General features: G+C 45.0%; 1 protein-coding gene across 1 annotated transcript in view; it reads left to right on the forward strand.

The window, feature by feature from the left end:
• Positions 1-19,361, forward strand: part of LOC147608070 (serine/arginine-rich splicing factor) — a 51,123-nt gene extending 31,762 nt beyond the window's left edge. Inside the window, exon 6 of the mRNA XM_086789715.1 lies at positions 18,493-19,361. Coding sequence (XP_086645841.1) covers positions 18,493-18,573 — 81 coding nt within the window. The 3' untranslated portion in view covers positions 18,574-19,361. The remainder of the gene's footprint in view (positions 1-18,492) is intronic.
• The last annotated feature ends 353 nt before the right edge of the window (positions 19,362-19,714 follow it).

Consider the following 19,714-nt stretch of genomic DNA (forward strand, 5'->3'; position numbering starts at 1 on the left):
GCCCCTCCTTGGGCGCAACATGATCCTTGTGATTCAATGGTTCTGCGAGTATGCGCCCATTCCTCATTGGAGGCAGGACACCTTCATGATCGTCGAAGGTTTTCCCGAGTCTATTATCATTCGCGGGGATTGGAGCATTCAGGGTATTCCGCTTAGTTCCCACCTACAGGCCAGCAGAGCTATTAGAAAGGGAGCTGAGTGTGCGATGGTCCATGTCTGCCCACGATAGATAGCGACATCCACCACAATTCCATTAGAGCCACAAATCACAGGCCTTCTCCAATAGTTTCAGGACATCATGTTGAGGGATGATCTTCCACCCAGATCCCCACCTGCTCATCCTGAAGACCATCATATCGATTTGGTACGTGGAGCTGAGCCACCCAGTAAGTTTTCCTGTCGTCTTTCCAAGGCGTTGGAAGCTGAGTTGGAGATGCAACTCGTGCAGTTGCTTAGGTCTGGTTTCATCGGGCCTTCATCCTCTCCATTTGCTGTACTGATTCTTTTTGTGCAGAAGAAAGATAAGACTGCATGTCTCTGTGTGGATTACCGAGCCTTGAACAAGTTGACCATCAAGAATAAGTTCCCTATGCCAAGGATAGAGTACATCCTTGAAAGACTCAATGGTGCTAAGTACTTCACCAAGATTTACCTCAAAAGTGGCTACCATCGAGTCAGAATTTTCGAAGCCGATGTCCCCAAGACAGCCTTTCAAACAAAACGAGGTCATTATGAGTTCGTGGTAATGCCCTTTGGTTTGACCAATGCACCGCCGACATTCAACAAGATTATGTCTTGAGTCTTTGCCGTACTCATTGGTATATATCTATTCATTTTGCAGAAGAGCACGAGAAGGATGTGCAGAAGGTCTTGTAGATTTTGCGAGACAATGAACTCTACATTAATGCAAAGAAGAGCATATTTGGCGTTCAAGAAGTGCAGTACTTGGGCTATGTTATTGGTTCTGACGGAATTCGCCTTGACCTTGAGAAGATATAGGCAATTCTCGATTGGGACGTTCCAAAGACAGCCCAAGAGATACGATCCTTCGTAGGCTTGTGCCAGGACTCACATATAGATCGGTTTTCTAACCTTGCAGCACCATTGACAGATTTGCTCAAGGGAATGAAGACTAGAAGACAAAGTTTTAGTCCTCACAGATAAGGTTTTAGAGGCGTTCTTTGCTCTTCAAAAGGTGGCTTCTTAAGCACCAGTCCTTAAAAACTCGCATCATGGGATGATCCCTTTGAGGTGATCAACGATGCTAGTAGTCTCGTCATAGGAGCAGTTTTGCAACAAGAAGGAAGACCCGTGGCGTATTACAACAAAAAGTTAAATGATGCATAAAAAAAATCTTTTGTATATAACAAAGAGTTGCTAGGGGTTATCACAGCCTTGAAACAGTGGAAACCTTTTCTTTATGGAAGGGGATTTATTGTGAAGACAGACCACCAGGCCTTGAAGAGGTTACAAACTATGCCAAGTGCCCAGTGAATCGATAGGCAGCAATGGTGGAGTCAGTTGTTCCAACAGTTTGGCGAAATGATGGAGTATGTACTGGGTAAGCACCAGTAGTAGTAGACCTTTTGAGTCACAAAGGTAGTATTCAGACAGTGCAGGAGTCCACTATGTTGGAGATACAAGGAAAAGTTTTAGATAGTATGTAGATTGTCTAGAATTTGAAACTCGTTACAGTATGGCCCTTTATTTAGAACTGGGTCATTATACCATTCAGGATGGTTGGCTCTTTTACAAGGGTTGACTATGTGTTCTCGAGGAGAAAAGACCGGCACTCCTCCATGATGCCTATGATTCACTTGTTGGTGGTCATCGTGGGATCAACAATACTTTGGAGAAGTTAGAAAGATCGTTTTATTGGCTGAAGATGCGCAGGAATGTATAGAACTATGTTTCTACATGTTCTATATTTCAAAAAGTGAAAGTACCTCATATCAAACGGGCAGGGTTGCTTCAGCCATTGCTTGTTCCTGAGGGTCCGTTTCACGACATTTCGATGGATTTTGTTGGACTACTTCCCGCATCTACTGGATCTCGGAATACTTAGTGTATGACGATAGTTGACAGATCCAGTAAATTTTGAATGCTTATACCATGCAATCAAACGGCCATAGCAAAAGATATAGCTTGGCTTTTTCTCTGACATTGGTATCTAGTTTGTGGTTTGCCACAGACCATTACTTTAGATCGGGATCCGAAGTTTACATCTCACTGGCGAGCTCTGTTCGACAACTTCGGCACCAAATTGCAATTGTCCAGTACATTCCATCCCCAAACCGATGGCCAAACCGAGATTTACAATCAGTTGGCCACACTCATCCAGGGTTGGCAGAACTCCGTACGAGGACCCTTTGGTCAAAGATTTTCATCCCTTCTCATGCGGATCATCTCTCCTTTCTTGGAAGCCAACAAGACGACAGTAACCTTTTCAGCCTTCATTGAGTTAGTCAAAGAGTGCCTTACCGAAGTTCAGGAGGCTTACAGTAGACAGGCTTACATCGACAGGCAAACAAGTCACAGAGAGACGTCAAGTTCAAAGTAGGTGAATGGGTATATTTAAGGATCATGAAGCAAAGACAAGCAAGTGGGCAAGTGCTGTCCAAAGTTGTCATTCACAAGTTTTGGTCCCTTTCCCATCATCAAGAAGATGAGCGATGTCGCCATGCAACTTAGATTGCTAGGCAGTTGGACGATGCACGTCTTCCAGGTCTCTTGGTTAAAGTCTTATATTGGACCTTCATTGTAGAATGTTCCAGAAGAGCAACAACCAGAAATGCTTGATGAAGCAGAGGTGATAGAGCATTGGAAGCACGGTTCCGGACAATGTCACGCCAATTTTATACAAAGTTCAAAGATCGAGGGACCCATGAAGCTGTTTGGCTAGATGAAAAATTCTTCAGCAAGTATCCACAGGTATTGGCGGACTATCTCGAAGCTATGAACTTGCCGCCAAGCTAAGCAGGAGGGAATGTCACGTGCACCCATGCAATGTGGTGCACGGTGACAAACTGGCTCATCAACATTGCAAGAATCACGTAGAGAAGCTAATGAGGTGGTAGTTCAAGTGGTAAATTGTTCGCCTAGAACCGAGAGGTCGTGCGTTCAAACCCTTCTTGGACCCCTCAACGGCATCTTCCTCCGCGCCCTCCAAAGCCTCATCGTCGACTTCATTCGTGTTCTGACCCCTTCTCTCTAGAAGGACTCCAGTGTAGCTGCTCCGCTCTTTGTGGTCGAGTGCGGCCATCGCTCTCTTTTGAGGCCGTGTAGATGAACTTCGGGAGGTGAACTTCGCAGCTCTCGACACCAGCTTGGCTGGGTCGATGAGCGAGTTGTAATGTTAACTAATAGTAGGATCTCTCTCTGGGGAAAAAAAAAGAAATAGTGTACAGAAGTAGTACCTTTTAGGATATTTTGTCGTATGCCGTGACCCCTTTGTGAGCCCCAGTCCGGGACATGTTAGGCACAAGCTATGTAGGTTAGTCTCCCAGCTATAGAGGTATGTCAGGTCAGTCCTTTTGACCCACTTTGGAGAATTCAGCGAGTGTTCATCATGTAGGTGCATGTAGATGTCAGCCATATGAGTAGACTGCATTAAGACGTATCAGTTGCACTCACACCTTCACAGTTGAGAGAGTAAGAAGAGAGATTATGCAACTGGTAGTGATAACTCCACAACACCACACCTTCACAGTTGAAAGAGAAAAAAAACAGCCAAGCTTTCTCGAATTATGAGGTTACCCTCGTATCTTGAGAAGAGAAAACACCATAAGAGTCTTGTTCACGGCTGCAATAAAATCTTCAGGTCCACAGTGGTCTTCACAGAATCGCCATTCTTCTCTTCACAGAATCTCCACAATGAGTGCTGCTCTCAAAGCAGAAGTATCTCCCCAATCACCCTCACTCTCTCTTGCACAACTCGATGAATCAACAGTATGTCGACTTCTCCATCTCCTCCCTTGTGAGTTCTCTAATTAAAAAAACCCTTTGCAGTAGCGCTTCTTCGCTCTCATCTGTTCTCAAGATGGTGTTTATATAGCGTGAGGTCACGAGCACCAGAAGCATTATAAAAAGCAAGTGTGCCAAATGGCATCACCTCATGACTTTTGCTGGCAGGCACCTCATCGCCTTCATCAACTTTCCTTCTGTGCACCATCAACTTGCCAAAGACGATTCTGTCGTGGATCAGTCGTGCATGGAGTTCCATACTGCTTGCAGTCGGCTGTCACCCGCCGTCGTCATGCTACGGTAGAAAACAAAAACAGAAACACATGACCAACGAGTGTACCAAAGCAAAGGACATGAGCCTTGACCACTGCTTTACACGATTTTGGGGTTTGCTATTTTCTCTTGAACATTGGCGAGGACCTAGATGGCTGGACAGCAGTGGGTAAGTGGTTGACTGCCGTCGACCAGGTATTGCTACGGTTGGCCAGCAGCCCGACCAGCCACGCAGCAAAGGGGTAGCATTAAATGCTATTTAGTCAGGTCGTGGGCTTTCTCAAGTCGTGGGCTTTCTTAGCAGGCCAACAGCAGCCTCTGGCAGCTGACCAGCCCCAGAACCCATATAAAAAAGCAATTCCCAAAATCATTGGATAAATCAAGGAAAGTCAGTCAAGCACGTATGCATAGGCTCCAACCTTTGCATACTTACAGCCACTGTTGTGCTTTCAGACCAAGGCAAAAGAAGCTTAGCCTCTTCAAGAGTACTCAGCACACCAACCCTCCGTCTCGGGCCAGTGTATCCTCTTCGAAGATAGCTTCACACTCGCCTACAGCTTATGCATAGTTCTGCCCAGCTGCCAGCATTTGGTCGCTTTGTCCTTGCGTTTGGTGATCAGTCAGTCAGTTTGTCCTCTGAGTCTTGTGGCATAGTTCAGCTTGTATTTAGTTCTCTAGAAGAAAAAATAAAGCAAATACTCCTGCTTCCGGGGGGGGGGGTGGGTTAGGATAATTTGGGACGCCATTTGGTGTCGTCTCTACTACATCTTTCAGATTGATGTATGCTGTTTTAAAGGATTGTTAAAGACTTACTAAACTCAGGTTTAAAGAAGGCTTCATTGTTTCACATGGTCCTAGCTCGACACATGCTACATAGCCACACTTGTGCTTTCAGCCCAAGGCAAAAGAAGCTCAGCCTTTTCAAGAGTACTCAGCACACCAACCCTCAGTCTCGGGCCGGTGTATCCTCTTTGAAGATAGCTTCATAGTTGCCTAAAGCTTATGCACAGTTCTGCCCAACGTTCGGTTGCTTTGACCTTGTGTTTGGCGGTCGGTCAGTCAGTTTGTCCGCTCAGTCTTGTGGACACAGTTTCAGCTTGTATTCACTTCTCCAGTAGAAGAATCAAAAGCAAATACTCCTGCTTGTAGGGGGAGGGGGGGCTTTCTGTGGGTAATTTGGGACCCCATGTGGTGTCATCTCTGTTTCATATGGTCCTAGCTTTGGCGCATGCTAGAATAAATGTATGTACATCTTCTAGGCCCTTGGTCTACCCAATAGGGTGAGCTCTGGCCTTCTACATGCTTCTACTGACTACTATGCTTCTTCAAAAGGTTGATGATGAATGCAAATGATGGCTTCTATTTATATATGGGCGAAAGGTGTTGGTTTGCCCACTCAGTTGTTGTCGGCTTGTTTGCCAGACAAAGAATATTCATAAAATGCTCTTTAAATGGTGCGCTTATTTCTTGTCTTGCCCCAACCTGCTAGCTGACTTACTGTAGACTGGCCGACTGCTTGCTTGGGCCTCATGTGGCTTTTGACTATTGAATGAGAGCCTTTGTGGCTGCCGACTGGATACCCATGCTCTCCAGGATGCTTATGATGCTGTCCTAAACAGAGATTATGCTGGAATATGCTGAGATTATGCCATGGCGTGGCGGGCATGCACATGATAGAGCATGCATGATGCAGGAGTGCCTTTTGATCCTTTTGATAGCACATATTACAGCCAAGCTGTGGGCTGTCTCATATATTTGTGTAATACAAGGTGAGAGTGAGGTCTCTGAGTTAAGTTTATGCGTAGCCGAGGGTCAAAGCATTGGCAAGCTATGAAGTGAGTGTTTTGGTATGTATAGGGCACCGGAGATCTTGGATTGTTTTATCCCGGGGGGTGATTGTCATTTACTTGCTTATAGTGATTCATATTGGTCTGGTGATTATGACACTAGAGTGTCCACAAGTGAGAATTGCTTTTTCCTTGGCAACTCATGTATATCATGGTTGAGCAAATCAACGATGGCCACATCAGCTTTTGAAGCTGATATAGGGCAGCTTTCACTACTACAATTGAGTATGTATGATAGAGCAGATTGATGGAAGATCTTCATGGGTGTTAGCAGACACCCACTCCCATTCTCACTAACAGTTAGAGTGCTATGGTTGTGGCAAGGAATCCAATTTTCCATGCTCGCACCAAGTATATAGAGGTTACGTGTAGGGGAGATTAGCTTGATCTATTGTCCTACTATGAAGATGTTGTCTCGAGAGAAGTTTGAAGCTTTCTGCGCAAAGCTTTAGGCGGACTCTCATTTGGAGAGTGATCACACTATCGCTACAAGAGGGATTTGTAGGATTACACATATGTGATAGTGATCGTGTACCAGGGGCACTTTTTCCCTCTACACATTATAGATGCTTTTTTTCCCTTGGAGTGTGTGTGTTCGGAAACCTTTACTTTTTCATTTACTCTGTGTTCTTGCTGTATTTTGTGTATTTTTGCTGAACATTGGGGTTTCTTAGAAGCCAACAGGTATAGCCTTCTGCAGAAGCAACCACAAAACCTCTCCAAGATGACTAACACCTAGGATTTCACCCATAAACATGTTGACATGGCGACTGTCAGAGAACAAGCAACACAAACAAACACGACAAAAGCTCTTGCTTTTTCCATAGATATGCATCGATTCCAATAACCGTCTGTGCACATCTAGCCACAATGTCGTCCCCATTCATCTCTGGCTTTGCTTCGTCATCCATTTTGGCCCACTTAGTGATGGAGTGTCCTAATCAGAGATGCTTGGGCCTTTTCCTCCTTGAGCTACACCGACATAGAGAGAGGCTTCTACAGGTGCAAAGCCAGAGATCACCAGCTTCTTCAAGCCTATCAGCGAGCCATATCCCCCTCCCCCTCTATCATCTATCTCTTGACGAGGGCTTGCACTACAGAGAGCCTTAGAGATCAGAGCTGCTAAGAGACCGTGACTACCCGGACGCAGACCACCACTACTCCTTCAGGCCTAGTGTTCGCAGATCCAAGCACGATACCGCAGAGGTATGAGAGAGTCCAGAGGCTACACCAAGGCACAACAGATGTGAGAGTAGTCCTTGTCCCATGCCCCATGCATGATGTACTACATGCATGATGTACTACACCCCACCATCTCCACTGGGTGGAATTAGTAGTATACCACCTATCATGATTGTACATCTATAGCATGCTAGATAGTGAGCTGCATATGACTAGGATTAGCTTTTCATTTCAGTTTTTCTTCCATGATACTTAGGACATGGACTTGTTGTATGTAGATTTGTCTCATGGGCCAATCTGGCCTTCCGTAGACGTTAACATATATTTTCTTTCTCTCTTCTCTCTCTCTCTCTCTCTCTCTCTCTCTCTCTCTCTCTCTCACCATGGAGGACATTGAGGATATCCGCCATCGACCGATGAGAGACATCTTTGCATAGTGATGTGTATGATGCTTACCTTTGTTGCTGGAGTTTTCCTCCCAGATGTTATCATTAGGAGCTCCTAGTATCGTACTTTTCCTCATAGTTGTTTCAGTTTCAGTTAGTTGTTTAGTTGTTTTTAGCTTTTCTTACACAGACATTGTATCAGATCCACCAATTGTTGTAACCTTTTTGGTCTCATAGGTCATTTTGGCCTTGTGAAGACGTTAATATATCATTTCATTTCATTTCATTTCATTTCATTTCATTTCTCTCTCAGCTTCCTCCCACTCTCTTAGAGTGGAGACTGGCAGAGCTGAGGATATCCCACACGAGGAGAGGACATGCACAGTATGCATCACAGGAGCAGTAGAGGATGAGGCCCATTATATGTTCAGGTGCTCGGCTTACTATGAGATATGGGGGAGATTCCACTGCCTCTTCCGAGAGGGATTCAGACCACTCACATGGGTGATACAATTTGAGGATCAGAGGTGCTTGGGCATGTACTTGATGGAGCTCAGACAACATAGGGACGTAGCGTTGAGGGAGCATGCTGAGAGATAGCCCCACACCTCACAGAGAGCCATCACAGATTTCTTTGTGGTACACACATCCACATCGGAATCCACTACCCACAAAAGTTCAGTTCCTCTACTACGACATCAGAGCCCACCACCCTTACCCACGCTCCAGCTCCACGCCCTAGAGGAGTTCTTAGCGAGAGAGCTCAATCCATTTTGTGAGCCAGACGTCCCCGACCCAGAGCATCAAGACCCTCCACCACACAGACAAAGATTCGTGAGGTTCTCCGCCGACATGATACGCTCCCATCATAGAGTCCTGACATTCACTCCACCGTCATATCGGTTCTGGCCGAGGCGGGTATCGTCATTAGTTGATCACAACATATCTCACTCTACACATAGGATCATCTGTTGATCACATGTATTGTCAGATGTTTTCATTTTACTTGTTCTTTTAGTTTTCCATGGCTCAGTATACCATTGTATTAGTTTTGGTCTCATAGGCCCTTGGGGTCTTCCATAGACGTTAATATAACTTTCTTTCTTTATTTCTCTCTCTTGCACTCTTACTTCCGCTACATTGTGCAATGGTCAGGAACCAAGGTGCTGAATATATTCACTATCTGAAGTATAATCCTGTCTGTATGCTTCCACATATGTTACAGTTGTATCAGAGCTTTGCCTTCTGGTAAAGAGATTCAACCAAGGAAAACAAAGAAGTTTTTTTTTTCCCCGCTTGTGTGGTTAGTTTAGACGCTGGTTGCACTCCCATTCCGGTGTGACTCCTGTCCCTTGAAGGACGGTTAGTTTCTAGCCTCCGGAAGCGTTCGGAAACGTCTCCCACACACATAGTGGATGGTATTGTTGCGGTCAGGGAAAAACTTGATCACTTCCACTATGTCAAATTCTGACGATGAGAGAGAACACCATATCCCACTAGAAATTGTTTCTTTGATAGCAACTGCTTTTAGAAGCCAGGTCATCACTGATGACACGAACACCATGTTCCGGGAATTTATGCGCATCATAGACCGATAAGGGGAACAGAACACCATATCCCACTAGAAATTGTTTCTTTGATAGCAACTGCTTTTAGAAGCCAGGTCATCACTGATGACACGAACACCATGTTCCGGGAATTTATGCGCATCATAGACCGATAAGGGGAACAGATGTAGGTATGTATGGCTTCTATACAAGTCTTGGAGGAACGGATACCTCTTTAAGAAGCCGCGATATAGCCCCCCCCCCCCCCCCCCTTCCCTCCGCTTGTCGTCACCGAGATCCCTTCCCAAACCCCTTCGCAGATCCAAGCTTCGCCTATCGCCATTGAGGAGTTACACATCTTTTTTGTGCATTACATGAATTGCAGGTACGGGAGGTAGAGCTTTGAACATAGGCGGCAACCCACTTTGCCGCACTAGAGGCTTCAACGTTGACACGTGGAGCACGAGCGATACCTTGCAGTTCTTGACGCAAGGACAGTACCCAAGCGACTTCTCCGACTCATCTTCATGAAAAGGTGAATTATAGTAAGTATAATGGTAAACTTGATTCCACAACTCTGTATTCTTGGATTCATGAGTTTGAAGCGTACTTTGGTGCTAGTAGGAAGCTAGACATAGAGAAGGTGGTGTTAGCCCGCGACTTCTTTGATTCATCTTGATGAGAAGGTGAATTATAGTAAGTATAATGGTAAACTTAATACCACTCTTTATTCTTGGATTCATGAGTTTGAAGCCTACTTTGCTGCTAGCAGGAAGTTAGACATAGAGAAGGTGGTGTTAGCTAGTTGCTGCTAGGACTCATTGGGCCTAGGTCAATTCCAACTATGGAGTTGCTGACTACAGGTGGGATCAGTTTGTCACTAATCTCGAGGTTTCTATTACCTGATTATTTTGAGCGACTCGAGGACGAGTATTGGGGATTGCACCAGAACGCGATACTTGTCCTTCAATTTGTAAATAAAGTCGCTCACTTGGCTTTACAATTGCAAAAATCAGATGCAGACAAAAGAGGTCAATTCCTCTACGGTTTGGACATGTGAATCCAGTGGATGTGCGCATGTTTGAACTAGAGACTTTTGATTGGGCACTTTCGCTTGCGCAAAGTGTCGAGATGAAGTATAACAACGGAAAACCAAAGACCTTCAGCCTAAAGTAGGCCTTGGCAAGGGCCAGCACGAGACCCAGTCAAGGTCTACCTCGGGAGCCTCTGGCTCCAAGAACTCGAACAATGGACCTCACCTTACTCCCGACCAGAAGGCTCTGACCGGCAAAATAGGTAGTAAGATTAGTCCTGAAGAGCAGGAACAATACAAGGAGAAGGGGCGGTGTTTCGTTCGTCATACAAAAGGACACACCTCTAAGGTTTGCCCTAAGAAGACCCCTACTCAGACTACCACCCCGGCCTTGACAGCTTCCGTGGTGAGCTAGCCTCCCATATCGACTCCCCAGGTTATCGCTAGTACTTCAGTTCCCACACCTTCGATTGGCGCCATTGTCTGCCGGAAGCTCGAAGATAGGAAGAAGGGAAACCATGACCTGGAGTACGAGCGTAACGAAATGTTCAAGACTTTTGGCTACATAGGTGGCCAAAGAGTCGTTTTCTTTGTTTGACAGCGGTAGTACAGAGGACATGGTCACGGAACAGGCGGCTTGACGAGCCCGTTTCTTGTTGATCTTGGTAGATAATAAAGTGGGGGGGTTTAGCACGGGCATGAAAACAAGCATCAAGTGTGAAGCTCACCGGGCTAAATTAGTCATCCAGGGCACAGAATTTGTGTGGGATTTCATGGTTGCTCCTCTTGTAGGTGTAGACATAATCTTAGGGATCTTGTGGTTTTAAAAGTTCACCCTAGACATCGATTGGGACCAGCACACATTCCAGATCACTCGAAATGTATCAAAGACCTCAGTGATGATAAAGTGTGAAAACAAGGGATACATAACTTTCCAGTCATTAGCTATTTACAGGTTAAACGAGAGATTCGAAAAGGCACATAGTGTGCGGTGATCTACATTCAGACCACCAAGATAGTGATGAGTGCTTCAAAGAAGTACAAGGCCCTACATGACCAGTTCCATAAGATCTTTCTTCGTACCTCCCAAACTTCCCTCATATAGAGTGGAGGACCTTTAAATTGAGCTCCTTCCAGGTTCCGAACCCCCCCAGTAAGTTTTGAGCAAGGCCATGGAGATGGAGTCGGACCGTCAACTCCAAGAAATGTTGCAGTCTAGTTTCATACGTTCTAGTGTCTCCATTTGTAGCCCCGATTCTTTTCGTGGAAAAGAAGGATGGATCCTCTTGGCTTAGCGTAAATTATCGAACGCTCAACAAGCTGATGATAAAGAGTCAGTTTCCTATGCCTCGGATTGATTATATCTTAGAGAGGCTGAATGGAGCAAGGGTGTTTTCAAAAATTGACCTCAAATGTGGCTATGGACAGGGACATCTCCAAAACCGCATTCCGAACTGAGCGGGCTCACTATGAGTTCGTGATCATGCCTTTTGGATTAACAAACGCCCCAGCTACATGTAGTCGCGTGATGATGCGGGTTTTTAAGGAATTGATAGGAAAGTGTCTCTTCATTTTTTTGGATGACATACTAATTTTCTCAGCTACGGAAGAGCAGCATGACATTGACGTTGAAAAAGTGATGAAATTGCTAGAAAGTAACAAGCTTTATGTCAATGTGAAGAAATCGGAATTTTATTTATACGAGGTTCACTACCTCGGATATATAATCAGTGCCGTAGGCATTCTATTAGACCTTGCAAAGGTGGCGGAAATCCTTAATTGAGAGATTTCGGCAACAACATATGACTTTAGGTCGTTTGTGGCTATTTGACAGGCATATTCCACCCACATCAACAAGTTTACCGATGTCTCGGTAGCTCTGGCTGATCTGTTTAAAGGCGTCAAGACTCGGAGGCAAAAGATAAGATGACCTCTCGGGGTTTATAGACTTTCAAGGACCTCAGGGTTGCATTATCTAAGGCTCCTTGTTTAGCATTACCCTCCTTGGATGACCCATTTAGGTCATCACAGATGCGAGTACCATCGCTATTCGAGCGGTCTTGCAACAAAATGGATATCCGGTAGCTTACATGTCCCATAAGCGGATCCCTATAGAGAAGACCTACTTGGTTTATGACCAAGAACTCCTTGCAGTGATACAAGCCCTGAAGCATTGGAAACATTTTCTTTATGGGCGCGACTTTGAGGTTCGCATAGATCACCAGGCTTTGCGTTGGCTTTAGATGATGCCAAGCACAAATTGGAGTGATTGTCAACACCTCTGGAGCTAGATTTTCTAGCAGTTGTTGGAATGCTCAAGTATCTTCCAGGTAAGGCCAACCCGGTGGCCAACGCCTTGAGTAGGAAAGGAACCGTTTCCGACATCCAATCCACACGGATAGAATTTGTTGGTATAGGACTAGATGCAATGAAGCACAAGTATGCGGATTCCGTGGAATTTGGTACTCAATGGGAACATGCATTGAATGCCACGTGACCAATCCACACGAATGGAATTTGTTGGTATAGGACTAGATGCAATGAAGCACAAGTACACATATTCCGTGGAATTCGGTACTCAGTGGGAACATGCATTGAATGCCACATGACCATTCCATTTCTTGATATGCGATGGTTGGCTTTTCTACAAAGGTTGACTTTGCGTGTTAAAACATTTCCAAGCAACTCTTCTCCATGATGCCCATGATGCCGTTACTAGTGGTCATAGGTGGCATGAACTCAACTTTGGAGAAGTAAGAGCGGTAGTTTTATTGGCCAAGAATGAGGCAAGATGTATTCACTCATGTGCAACACTATTTGGTTTGTCAAAAAGTGAAAGCTCCTCGTGGGAAGATAGGGTTGTTACAGCCTTTACCTATTCCTGAAGGACTGGTCTCTATCAGGATACCTCGATGGATTTTGTGACGAACTGCCTCCTAGTTTGGGTAAGTGTAATACGCAATGTTTGATGATTGGTGATCGTTTTTGTAAATTTGTTATGCTTATTCCTTGTAGGGCTAACATGATTGCTGAAGATATTGCTAGGTTGTTTATTCGGCATTGGTACCCCATATGTGGCATGCCTAGGACCATTGTGTCAGATCGAGATGCCAAGTTTACTAGTTATTTCTGGAGGTCATTATTTGATAACTTTGGGACTAAATTGAATTTTTCGAGTGCATTTCATCCTCAGACGGATAGCTAGACAGAGATTTACAATCAATTGGCATTTGACATGTTGAAGTGTTATGTTCACGACCAGCAAGTTAAGTTGGAACAGTTTTTGCCTTAGTTCATGCTATGTTGAATGACTCTTTTTCTTCAGCTATTGATAGGACTCCATACGAGGCAGCATTCGAAAGACCGTTCCAGTCTTTTTTGACCAAGACATCGTCCTCAGTGCTTATTTTGACAGAGTCTTGTACCAGGAGATTTTGGAGTCTAAAAGAGAGCGGAGGCTTACACTCGACAGGCCAACAAGGACAGAAGAGATGTGATCTTTTAATGAAGCAAAGGTCGAAACAAGTAGGCAAGTGATGTCATTTCAAAGCTTCGGACCCTTTCCCATTCTAAAGAAGATCAATGAGGTTTCCATGAAGCTGAAGCAACCTCCCAGTTGGACCATGCATGATGTGTTCCATGTCAATTGGTTGAAGCCTTATATTGGACCTCCTCTCTTCGATGTCCGGAACTAGACATAGTGGACGAAGGTGAAGTTATGATTCCAGAATAGATCCTTTTACATCGTTTCAAGCACGGCTCCGGTCGAAAAGAAAGACAGTTCCTCATGAAGTTTCAAGACTGAAGGACACATGAAGTGGTGTGCTTAACAAGACCTTCTTTGAAGTTTTTTCTGGCATTATTGACGGACTATTTGGAGGCTTTGCGGCTTCCGTCAAGTTAAGCAGAAGGGGATGTCATGTGCATCCTGCACTTGGATGCCACGTGGACATATATGTACAAGCAGGTGCAAGACCTGGAGTGGAAACTGGTCCCTTGTGCATAGTCACATGGGACGGGAAATGGGGACGAGGACGGGAAACGGACCCAAAATGCCCATCCCTTGTGATTATGGTGTGTGTACGATGGGGGGAACAGGAAACGTGGGACGGGCATATTCTGCCATCCCACCGTCTCGAGGTTTGAAAATGGCCATCCCTTGTGACTATGCCCTTGTGAGCCCCAATTTGGGACGAGTCAGCCAAGGTTCCACTCTAAGCGTCCAAGGTAAGGTGTGTGAGTCTCGCACATGAAGTAATGCCAGTTCGTACTGTGAGTCACCCTCTGGAATGATGACAAGTGTTCCGGATATTCGGCTTGTAGCCAGATGCCAGGCACCTAAGAATGCCAGTCCGTATTGTGAGATGACAAGTGTCCTAGGTATTCGGCTTGTAGCCAGATGCAAGGCACCTAAGAATGCCAGTCCGTATTGTGAGATGACAAGTGTCCTAGGTATTCGGCTTGTAGCCAGATGCAAGGCACCTGAGAAGAATATGTAGTTGCATGTAGGTTTGCATGGAGTGTAGGGTGGAACCCTACACTTTGGGCCATGTGGGCCAGCCCATGGGCCATGGCTTTGGCTTTGGCTTTGGCTCATGAAGCCTAGTGCATGTGTGGCCAGTCCTTACAGGGCATAAGGCCTAGTCGGCCAGCCCTTACAGGGCATAAGGCCTAGTCGGCCAGCCCAACCAATGTTTGGGCAGCATGACAGCCAGCCAAAGGGGCTGCACAGCAGTCGGCCAGCCCCTAGGCAGCCAGTCGGCCAGCCCTAGAGGCTGCACAGCGAGGCGACCAGGACATGAGCCTTTTGATCAAACATTATATCAGCGCGCTGTTGGCTGCTTGATTTATTTATTCAACATGAGGCCAGACATTTAATTTGGGGTCTCTCAGTTGAGCAAGTTTATGCATAGTTGTAACACGCGGAAGCTTACAAATAGGATTATACTTCAGATAATGAATATTCAACACCTTGGTTCTTGAAAATTGCACAATGTAGTGGAAGTAAGAGTGCAAGAGAGAGGGAGAAAGAGAGAGAGGAGAATCACAATAAAGACGTACACCTGATTGGGTCCCAAATACCCTGTGCAGGGCCCTCACCAAGGATGGTGTATTTGCTTTATTGAATGATGAGAAAAAGGCTGACTTTTGGAGATCTTCCTTTGGCTATAAACCTTATGACCTGATTCTTGACCTTCAAGTTCACCTTTGCATTATGCTCCCTTTGGCTGTCCTGGCCCTTCAAACACTTCAGCACATGAATTATGAGATGATTTGACCCAATGACAAGCCCATGCTTATATAGATCCTATATTGTTGGTTAATTTGCTCTAGAAGGCTATCGGCCTGCTGAATATTCCCACAACCTGCATCATGAGTCTTTTAATAGGTTCCTTTTCCCATAATACTGGCCGCCTCACTCTGGCTACTGCCGGGCCTGTGAGCAGCATGTCATCAACATACAAGATGATGACCAAGAAACTATCCTGAGTCCTCTTGACATGGAGGGTACTTATATTACTGTTTGCAGAAACCATGTGCAACCAAGTATGCATGAAGCTTTTCATACCAAGCCCTAGGAGCTTGTTTTAGGCCATATAAGGCTTTCTTCAACTTGCATACTTACTTTCTTACCCCGTTTGTACAAAACCACGAGACTGGGATACATATACCTCCTCGTGCAAGTCACCATTCAAGAAAGCAATTTTAATGTCCAACTGATGTATATACCATCCATGATGTGCTACCAATGCAATGATGGACCAAATGGTGGTCATACGACACGTGGGTGCAAAAGTCTCATCATAATCAATGCCCTTTTGTTGAGCATAACCTTTGGCAACAAGCCTTGCTTTGTAGCAGTCAACACTACCATTTGCTTTTTGCTTCAACTTGTTAACCCACTTCATACCAATGGCCTTTTTGCCATAAGGCAAATTTGGCAAATACCATGTGTCATTTTTGAGTATGGAGTCATACTTGTTCCTGCATAGCATGCATCCAATGATCATCTTCCTATGCTTCCTCAAAGGAAACTGGCTCCTCTTCATTGCACAAGGTGCTGATGAGAGCATGATCAACAAAGTGCCCAGATGCATGGCAAGAACTAGCACGCGCTTTCCCTGGCAAAGGAGCCTCAACATGTCTGTCCCGTAAGGTTTGCGATGGCCAACGAGGTACTGTTTTAGCTTCATGCATGGCTCTTCTTTCCTCTGCCACTGCATCATCAACATTTCCCTGATCAATGGGGTCAACATCAAGCATGTCTAACTGTTGATTTTCAGTTGTATGGGCTGATTTCCAGCCATGGGCTGGGTGTCCAAATGCCCAACACCTGGTAAATGTGTACCATACAAAGGAATAAGAGTATCAAAGAGATCCTACAAGCCTACATGTGGCTGTTTTTTGCACTCAAGCAAGGGCTGTGATGATGAATTCTCCACAAAAACCACATTTGTGCTGAACCAGAATTAGCTATGAGGCAGGATGGTAGAGATGGTTCCCTTTGCTGTCTATACTAAAGCCCACAAAAATGCATTTCATTGCCTTATTATCAAGCTTTGTGCGATGTTGCTCAGGCACAAGAGCATAAGTCAAGCATCCAAAGACATGCATATGAGCCACTAATGGCTTCCTATCATGCCAAGCTTCGTAAGGAGTGATGGTTTGTAAAGCCTTTGTTGGACACTTGTTAAGCACATATGTTGCATACGTAACAGCTTCCATCCAAAACCTGTGAGGCAAATTTTGGCCTTTGACCATACATCATGCCATCTCCATGAGAAACCTGTTTTTTCTCTCAGAAAACACTATTTTGCTGAGGTGCATAAGGAACGGTACATTGATGCTAAATGTAACGAGTATACATTAAACTCTTTGGACATGTACTCCCCCCCATCTTTACGTAGACTTTGAATTTTACATCCAGATACATTTTCAGCCATGAGCTGAAAGTGCTTAAAGCACGTAAATACCTCCGACTTTCGCTTCATAGCATAGACCCAGCGGAATCTTGAAAGGTCATCAATGAACGTAACGAAGTAAAGATAACCTCCAATGGATGATGTTCTCATGGGACCACATACTATGTTTAAGCTGCAATTTTCGGGTAGCCCTCACTCAGCCATCCTTGGGAAATGGGGCCCGATGCATCTTGCCTAAAATGCAACCCTCACAGACATGGTTGACAGGCGGCAATGCGGAGACCATATCTTTGTAGGTATAGCAGACTAGCAAAGTTGAGGTGACCAAACTGAGCACGCTATAGCTCTGCAACTGCTGTCACACTGGATGTGCTAGACATTGCATGTGCATCACATGCAACTCTCTTGTATGCATCAAGTCTGTACAACCAATGACATAAAGTACCGGATGCAACAACAATATCCCCATCATTGCAATCATGTACAGTGCATGTGTCATGCATAAAACGGACCACTAGGCTAGACCCAACAATGGCTTGCTGAAGGTCTTAACCCTGGTTAGCCTTGGGATGTAACAATCGCACAGTAGCAGCGTGTACGTCTTCCATCAGAGGAGTTTTGTTGATAAGAGTTTTCTTTGCGAGTTGAGCTACTGATGAGGCGTGGGGGACGTTTTCCTTTGGAGTGGATGCATCTTTTCAGCTTTTCCCAGGACAATTCATATGGCCACCGGACAGATGTAGTTCTAGTTTGGGGAATGTGACCCACTTGCAAATACAAGGTGGGGAGATGTAGGTTTAGCTGGGCGAATGTGACCATCTTTTCAGCTTTTCTGAGGACAATTCATATGGCCACTGGACAGATGTAGTTTTAGAAGGGGGAATGTGACCCACTTGCAAGTACAAGGTGGACAGCAGCTAAGGCCGTGTCAGTAGCAGCATGGGCAGCCCGCAGCCAGGACTAGTGTGGGCAGCAGCATGGGCAGCCCACGGCAGTTTTGGACCACTTTTGGGCAAGCCTAAGATGTGCACACCCCTTTGGCCAAGGGGCCAAGGGTTGGGCACCTTTTTAGCCAGTGTGAACACGTTAAGCGACTTTTATGACACTTTTGCAGGGCTTGCAAAAGGTTGACAGGAATTTGTCTATAAGTAGGTACTCCAGTCCGCATTTTAATCATCAAATAGTCCGCATTTCTGCCATTGCAGGCTTAGTGGTTGGTGACATTTGACATCCTCATCTGTTAAAATGCTTTACCACTCCAACTCGCAATTTTTAAAATCTGAAATTTTGGTGACATTTGACATGACTTGGTCTTGGTGCATTTTTTTTTTCAAACAGGTTTTGACTTTGCAGCAAGGATCATGGCGAGAGCGAGCTTTAAAGCTTAAGCAGCAGAGAGCTGCAAGTACCACCACTTAAATCTTCTGATTTGTTTCTGTATTCCTTCCATACTTGTGTTCAACACCCTTTACTGAATCCTTATCATACTTGCACGCATGCTGTCACTTTTTAAAGCTGCAGATAGCTGCTGATGCAGTGGCAATATTTTAAGCTCTCCATACAATTGTGTTGGTTTGCATCTTGTGAAAGGTGATATCTTGCATGCTTTAAAGAATTTAGTGCTGGAATCCTTCCAAGACGTTGAGTTGTCTGGGCCCACGATATTATTGGGCAGGCTCAGACAGCCTCCCATCTCCTGGGCACTACCTCTTGCATTCGATCCCCTCATTGACTTTTAACAGTTGGTGAAGGCAGGCAGCAGCTGTATCAAGCCACCCTTAGATTCCTTTGAACAGAACATTTGCAAAGAAGAAACTATCAGACAACTGTCCAGGCGTTTGTTTCAGAACATGGTATGCTAAGCTTTGCTACATGATTGCCTTACACATCACACCATCTCAACAATTCAGAGGGTTTGTGTGGATGAACTAAACAAACATGTCTACATAAACACTTTTGGCCCTCTCATATTCTTTTTTTCTTTCGGTTGGGAATGTGGATATGTGCGTGCTGTGGGTGCCGTCCGTTGTGTAGTCCTTAGGCATCGAACCGAGGTCCTCATTGTGGAATCCGACCGTTCTACCAGCTGAACTACACGCCCATCGGCTGACCGTCTCATATTCTAACGATTTGAAACATGCAACTTGAAAATTTGTAGATAAATCCTGGATGTAAAAGCTTTAATTCACTTCCATATGCTTAGCTTCGTCTTCTTCTTATTCAGCTTATTCTTGATATCCTAGTTTGCTATGTTCCCAAGAAAGTATATTTAGGGTGGCTACACAAAGAAGACTAGGCGAAGCACGCTGTTTATGTAGAGGACATCATGTGAGGCTCATTCACACATTCACTCTCACAAACTACAAAGACTAATGCACAGCTTGCATAGGAGTTGAGAAGAATATAACTTTTTTAATCATTGAGTTGATTATACTAGATGGAGACTTTCTTTAGCTATTGCTTCTTAAAGCTATACAACTTTGGTGGTTGTGTTATAACACCGTTAATCACTCTCGTGCTCCCAAGTATTCGTTTGAGATCCACAATGCCTTACAATGTG

This window comes from Cibotium barometz, chromosome 54 (assembly GCF_041138505.1).
Source record: "Cibotium barometz isolate CiBa-2024 chromosome 54, ASM4113850v1, whole genome shotgun sequence".
NCBI lineage: Eukaryota > Viridiplantae > Streptophyta > Polypodiopsida > Cyatheales > Cibotiaceae > Cibotium > Cibotium barometz.